Source organism: Ceratosolen solmsi, unplaced genomic scaffold (assembly GCF_000503995.2).
Source record: "Ceratosolen solmsi marchali unplaced genomic scaffold, CerSol_1.0 scaffold25, whole genome shotgun sequence".
NCBI classification, from domain to species: Eukaryota; Metazoa; Arthropoda; class Insecta; order Hymenoptera; family Agaonidae; genus Ceratosolen; species Ceratosolen solmsi.
In genome coordinates, this window is record NW_011948444.1 from 308370 (window position 1) to 316550 (window position 8181).

The window sequence follows — 8181 nt, forward strand, 5'->3', positions numbered from 1 at the left end:
AGTACTATACAAGTAAATTATTTTATCATATATTTTCTATTAATCAAAATAATTCATATTTTATATAAAAAACAAAAGATTAAAAAAGCTATAGTATAAAATTTTATGTCCGAAAATATTAAATACTAACCAAAATAATAAATAAACAAAGCTTATCGATTATAAGCATTTCATTTTATTCATTTCATAACTTCATACTCCCTTATATATATATATATATATATATATATATATATAATATTATATATTATATACAATATTATATATATATTACAATTTTCATATTATAAATACAATTAATATTATTTTCAATACAATTCAGAAAATTATTAAATATTCGTAATTTATTAGACACATATTTTAATGCTATCTACAGAGTATACTCAACAACCTAATTTCTTAATTCATATATTATTTATTTTGTAGATACTCTTGTACGCTTATTCCATGAGAAATTTTCAGCATAAGAACGAGGCTTTGGGTTAACCTTATTTGGCTTCTGCACCATATAATTCCATCCCATATTTATGCAGTGTTGGATGGCTGCTTCTTTTGTTGTAAACTTGATGATTAGCGCTTGATAAGGATCCCCACTGCACAAATAAATTGAGAAAATTTTAATTTTAATAATCATTACCAAACATAGCAGAGATAATTTAATTCCAATTTATTAGATACTTTATAATACACTGATGTACTTACGATGCACACCATCCCATCAATGGATTTTCCCAGCGCTCTCTAGCATCGAAGCTCACTTGCCAATGGTTAAGATTGTACGTTCCTGACTGCATTGCATTCTTCGATGGTTGAGATATAAGAACATTTCTAACTTGCTTGTATTTTGCTAAAACACCGCTAGTTAATTCAACTGCATTCACTTCACCTACTAATGTGATGTAGCCCTGCGATTCTCTTTCTTTTTTATAAATCTCTTTAGGCACTGTGCTTTCCTTAACTATGGTTGTGCAATCTTCATCCTTTAATAAATTCGTATCTTTGACATTGTTATTGCACAGTGCAGAAAGGATCGAAAAATTTTTGCTATTGCAACTAAAAAAATTGAATAATTTTGAATAATTTATAACTAATGAAATTAAAATTGACAAAAATCACCAAACAAATAAATAATATAATTCTTTAAATGTAGTAATTATATAAAGGTGGAAGTTATACATAAATAAATGGTGATTTTAAGCATTGTATAAGATATTTACAATTACCATTGCTTATTGTTATTGCTAAGATGATTCAGATATCGAACTATTAAAGACCTTGATGCCATTTTGATTATTTGCTATTTTAATTTTAAAAAATTAAGACAATTGGACAAAACTGATCGAAACCAAAGGTAACTAACCTATTTACATTCAGACTGTAAATAATAATTCGAGTTTGAAACCAATACGCATGCGTATTCTCTTATAGTGGTAAATTTAAAAATATAAAGTCCTATTAATCATATTTTTTGGAGTCGAATAATCACTTAAATATTTATATTTTGTTACTTTACCTATAAATATGACCATATTGTATATAATTCAAAAGGAACTGTTTAATTTTGTTTTATTATGTAAAAAACAAGATACTTAACAAAATTATGTATAAAACAGTCACATTAAAACTAAAAATAAATTCGTACAAAATAATCAGGAATTTAAAATAGTATTTAAACATACTTTACGATCTTTGAATTGTAATTTAAAAAAATATAAGCTAAATTTTATTATTAATATTTTTTATTTTCCTAGTTGTTCTTATTCATAAAAACTTTACCAAAATAATTTTCCAATAGATGTTAATGTTAATAATTTGATAATGTAGTATCGTAACTCTTCCATTTCCCAAGCCTATTTCTCATCCAGCATTTACTAAATTGATTTTTTTTCTTCTTTTTGTTGTTTTTGTTTTGTTTTTGTTTTATTTTTTCAAATTCAAAATATTAAATAATACAACTTTTACGCATTTAGTATAATATTTAAATTATATTTATTGTAATATCTGCCCTAATACTTATTATACTAACTAGTAATTTTAAATGTATAAATATTTAAAGAGATCTAAACAGTCGTTTAAAACGTCTACTCTATCATTGCTTTTATTTACTTCGGGCGAAACCTCCCTAACAAAGCAATCTATAATTTTCTTGCAAGAAAATGGAAAAAAAAGTACAAGAACAAGGAGAAGAAGAACCGGCAGCTCACGTGGCAGTGCAGAATCGAGGGCAAAAGGAAACGACGAAGGTGGTGCGACGTCAATGAAGAATCCAAATGACTTCGAGCGCATGCCCGAGCTCGTTGCACTCGATATCGCAAACAGTGGCCGACGCGGGAGTGCTGTCGTTGTCTTCGAGGCCGTCGTCGTGCCCCGGATCCGAGGAAGCAACCTCTAGTCCGCGAATATGCGGCTGAACGTAAGTGTCCCTTCGCTTTCCTTGACCATGGGTTAATGTCCTTGAGGCTCGACTATCCGCGTCAACGCTACATGCAATACATTTTCACTACCTGCATTGCCAGGTCTACCGCGTATCATTTCAACCATATCCCTGCGGAAAATATACTCTACGAGAGAAATACAAAGTCCCCTCGTACTATTAATGCTCGGTGTGCCTGATTACAAATGATACTGCAGCTTTGTTGAAAATCCCCGTAATGCATGACCTTCGCCCTATTGTATTCGATTTTATATCCCTTGAAAATGGTTTCATGGTCATTGGGGACTTTCGTTCTCACCGTTTCAGATAAAAATCTCACCTCGAGCACAGCGACCGTTAATATTTGTCATTATTTTCAATTAATTGTGTCTTTTTCTAAATATTTCGTTAACTTGGCAATATAAATTTGATTAACGATCGCTTAAATTCTTTACTATATTTTCTGAAGCCGTTAATTTTTTTTGTTTTCTCAACTTCACATGGAAATATACGTTACCTTGCACAGTAGTATTTCATTTGTATTATTACAAAGCAATTATAAAGCATAACAATTTTATTAAACGTAAATCGTACTTACATTGAGGGGGAAAAGCTCCAAAATATTATCTGTTATTGGCAGTTATACGATTTTGAAAATATGCTCGAATGTACTTGCAAAAACGTGAATGTTGATTAAAAAATTTAATGATTAAGCGAAATCACTTTCAATATTGTTTCATAAAATTATGAGGTTTATTTACAAAATTCTTGCCATGAGTATGAACATTCGTAAGTGCTTTAATTAATTTAAGTGCAAAAACTTAAAGATTTTAATTTTGATTTATCATTTATTTTAGCTTATTGCGGAAAGTGAAATTTTTAAGAAGAAAAAAATGAAACGTGGCAATAAAATCGTTTAATTTACACATAAATCATTTTACTTATAGGTGAAACTAGGACTTTATCTACCATTGCTTCTAGTTTATTCTAATGGAATAGCAGACTCTGCGACACGACATGTTATTACTAAAAGAAATTACAGCGATCAAAGTGTTAGAGGCTACTTAGCTGAGGTAAAGCTTTAAATATATATTTTCGTATTAAAAGATTGTTGCAATAGATGCTCCCGATATCACGATTTTCCATATTTTTAGAGCATATTCCACGGTCGTATAGTTGAGTACGTAATATATCAGTGACGGCTCTTTTAGTATAATTCCTCTATAAAAGTTCAGAATTTCTTTAAAAACAAACTCTGTTCACTCGACGAAAACATCCTATATCCGACCCGGAAAAATGAAAAATTGAAACCATTGTGCTCGAAAAAAGATTTTGTCATTCGAAAACAACGACAAACGATTGTGTTATTTTATTATCTTAACTTGAAAGGTCAGCCACTATTAAAATAGACTCGATACATACTCATTAAAAAGTTTTTAATTCACTTAATAGATTTTTAATTTAAAAGAAATAAATTCGTGATTTATTAGTCTTTATAGTGAATATCTGCATTCATTCTCAATGCGAACTCATTAATCCATTTAATGAGTGCACATTGCGCATAATGAGCTCGAACAGATGATACTATAAAAGAAAAAAAGAAAGAAAAAGAAAAGGCATTTTTCAATTTACGATAATTTTTTAAGAAACGTATTATCGATTATCGAGGCATTATTTATACCAGTGGCACTAATCTCCAATACCCAAGACCTAAAACTCTACCCTCACACCATATACCCATCCTTGCACGATCTATCTATGACAAATCTGTTTTCATAACCAATAACCCACGATTGCCTTGACTGCCCACAGAGAACCTGCTGGTGGAACGAGGTTTGCAAGGAGGAGTTCCACAGCAAATTTCGATGCCGATGTCCAAGGTGGTCCTACTGCCGTGCACCCGGGCGCTACTACGACGCGCACTGCAGCATCACGCGCACCGGCTACATCTGGACGCAGCCCGAAACCTCCATTGCCTTAGACTCCTCCAATGACAAATAAAGAATCTCGACCATAGAGAGTTTCACCGCGACGTTTCGTAAACACGCGTTGGGCCCACCACCACCTTTCCTCAAGCTCGATTTCTCGTACGTTGAATTGCTTTGAAATAAAAGGCTTCTTATCTTAAATGTTACGTAACCAATTGAGGTAATGTTCCCGTGGAAAACTAATTTACAAATATTCTTCGACGTATTGTTGGCGTGCACTTGTGCTATGTGCGTGCGTGCCTGCGTTTTTCTTTTTTTCTCTTTTTTTTATCACGTAAAAAAAGTTTCACTCAACTTTTAGTTCGATTTCTCTATTTATTTTCAAAATGATGCAAGTGCTCGTCCAAGGGATTCTATAAAAATTACCGACACTTAAAATATTTTTTTCGAAGGAAGGAATTTTTTGTTTTGCTGATCGGACCAATCGAATCGACAGAAATTCCTCGTAAACTATTAAAATTGGATTTTTAAAAGCGTGGAAGCTACATCATAGAATATAATGGTTGAATATTTTAAAATCTCCATCAACGGCTTATTATTCAATATGCGCGAGCAATTTATTTTGACGGTAATTAGTATCTCTGCGTTATTATTGGCCATAATAAATGTCACCACATTTTTTGAATCGAAAATCTTTACCTCTTCCCTTACTAGAAACAATACGAACACTACTCAACGATAAATCTATTTAGTTAAGTACATATCTGTGAGCCAAAATAAATTATAACTCTAATGTACATCTTAATTAGCAAATCACTTCTAAAATGTATATCATTCAAAGGAGTAATTCGAGCTCATATTTTAAAAATTTCACGATCCTTCAAGAATAGAATATTAATTTATTTATAAGCAAATATTGTTAGTGCAGTGGTGGTTATACATTTTTTCGATAATGATTTGAAAATTTTTGTGACAATTTTGAATCTTCAAAAATCTAATACCGAATGAGAAAATTTGTGAATTAACAATGTGATTGTACACGTAAGTAGGATATATTAATAGATTGTGGCATACTAATAAATGTATGCAATGAATCTTTAAATCAATATGCTATTGGTGCAGAAAATTTGGTAAATAACAGAACTTTTCTCAATCTCTTCTCAATGTCATTATTACATGTTATTGATATCTTGCACAAGGATATAAAAATAGTAATATCTTAATCCTAATTCTCGGAAATAATGCCGGTATATTATCATGAATTTTAACGGAGATCGCATATGTAAGTATCAATTAATAATTTCGTTTGCTTGATGACTCTCGATATCATCTAAACTATATGTATAAAAAAACCATAATCCTTCTTCTAGTCTAATAATTGTACTATTAATGAAAAAAAAAAAAATAAAATAAAAAAAATTAATTGAACAAACGGTTACCACTAATAATTTAATTTTAAAATGTGGCGTGTGGCAATACGTAATTAGTTTAATTGCTATAAAAATTAGCTCCAACAAATTATACGATTCAGAATGAATACTGGAATTGTAGACACTCGTGTATTAAAGAAAGAAATATTATTTATGTATAAAAATGAAAAATATTATGAAAAAAAGGAAAAAAAGAAGATTAAAATCGACCTCTTCGTCTATAGCAATTCTAAAAGTATTCATTTAACGAATATTTCTTTCCTAACAAATCATTGCATAAGAAATTATTGTTTTAAATTTTAGAGAAGATACATTCTATATGCAAACTCAAAGGCGTACAATTTTGAAATATCCTTGATCTTATCATTATTTATATGATTATTTCACCCAAATCTTCGTACATTTAATTATCTAAAATTCAATTAATACCTAAAATTGTTTTGTGATTCGTTAGCCTCCTACGAATGAAATTCATCCACGAATTGTATATTCGTTCACAATCTAATAAACTGTTCCGATTATTAATACAATATTTATTAAATAAACATTAAAAGTAACAAACTTTAATTTAAATGTTAAAATTACCGTTGTGTCTCAAATTGTAAGACATTAATCATTGAAATACTCGGAATTTTTTAACTGGAAACTTGACACGCGAAATCCTAATGCTTTTTAAACTAATATGAAAATTTAAATCTAATTTTAAATTATAGACAACTTACGGTCACGTATTATTAAAAATGTTTGATAAACAGTCTAAAATTAAGTATTATTATGTATAATTAATTTGTATATTGTATATAAAATTCTATGATAAGTAATTTAGAATGTTTTGTTTCATCCATACACATTAGAAAATGCATCGTTTTTTGTACATTTTTTTAATTTTGTTATTAATCACCAACAACTTTAAAGTGCATTTAAAGAAATAAAATATTACGCGCATAACTTCAATATCAAGTCCCAATCGAATTAATAATACCATTTGAACGAATAGCTTGAGGTTGAAAAAGTATGAAATAGCGTAAAATAAGATATATAAAAAAAAAAAAAAAATTTTGTAATTTAGCATATAATTTAGGTGCATCGAAATGTAAAAACTCTTGCAATAAATTAATTAAACATGAAAATATAATTGTAATTTAGTTTAACGTATTATTATTATTATTATTATTATTATACAGGACATCGTTAAAAAATACAAAGACAATATTACGGCTCAAATTACTTAATTACAATATTTGTTCCGTACTATTATAATATTGTAAAGAAATAAAAGAAATTTTTTATTGTAAATTTAAAAGCTTGTATTATTTGTTTGCACGTTCCAGTATTGCCTAACCCACAAAATTAAGCATTTACAGTATGAAGATGCGATATGAATTGAAAATACTCTGGCGTATAGACAAATGCGTACTCGATAATAAAAGAAGAAAAAAAATCACTTGTCTCGTGCAATTCACACATTTTATTTCAATTACATCGATGACGCGCTTTAAAACGAAAGGATATTCTAGAAAGAAAATATTTACACAGTTTGACAAAATGGAGAAACAAGCCTAGCAAGTGTTCAATAATTAAACTGTATAAATAATCATCTGCTTCTACGTCATACTACTCTGTCGATTACTTCAAAATCAGTCTCCCATCGATTATTAATGCAAATAACATAATCACCAATATTACTTAATGAAATATTAGCACTTATACATAAACTGCAAATACGGCTACTAAAAGTTGGGGAAGAGCTTAGCTCACCGATACTAGGCCAATGTTGCGCGGCCGCTAGGAAAAAATCCATTCGCGCGTAATTAAGCGGCTAAAGCAGAAAAAGGTCGTCGCTTCAATAGCTTAATGTGACTTATTTTCCACATTTTCTAGCTCGCCAATGTAACGGAAGAGTGCGCAACCGGGATAAGAGCAAAGAAGAACGAGGCGGCGCGCATCCATATCTGCCCTCGTCGCGTAGCCACGTACAAGTTGAGTTACAGTCAAGTGCTTCGAGTGAGTCCGCGTGTCGCTGCTCGCTTCTCCCCCCCCCCTCCCCCACTGCTCGCTACCCATCGCCCTTCCCGCTCGTCAAGCGACCGAACAATCCGAACCCACGCCATACCCCTCCCCCACCCTACCCTACCCTACCCCACCCCACTCGTGCTCGGGTTTTCACTAGCTACCTCTCCTCTCTCTCTCACCGTCCGTCCTTCTCGCCACGGTTAGGAGTCACTCATCCACACACAAGCACAACGTCCCCTACCTACCTACCCGACTCGGCTTACCTCGCCCCACCCTTCCCTATTCGTCAACCCCTCGCCCGCGACCCGCCGACGACAACGCGGCCAACGGACAACAATATCTACCTTACGCTCGCACCCTCGATATCCTTGGGAGTGTCTCTGTCGGACTCGTTGCC

The 8181-nt window shown here is 31.6% G+C and overlaps 1 protein-coding gene across 1 annotated transcript; it reads right to left on the reverse strand.

Annotated features, from left to right (window-relative positions):
• Nucleotides 1–340: 340 nt before the first annotated feature.
• Nucleotides 341–1390, reverse strand: ND-18 (NADH:ubiquinone oxidoreductase subunit 18). Its single transcript, XM_011504294.1, has 3 exons — nt 1224–1390; nt 703–1044; nt 341–593 (listed from the first exon to the last, which is right to left on the reverse strand). Exons 1-3 carry the CDS (start codon nt 1283–1285, stop codon nt 416–418), a joined length of 582 nt encoding a protein of 193 aa, XP_011502596.1. The 5' UTR covers nt 1286–1390; the 3' UTR covers nt 341–415.
• Between the last annotated feature and the right edge of the window lie 6791 nt (nt 1391–8181).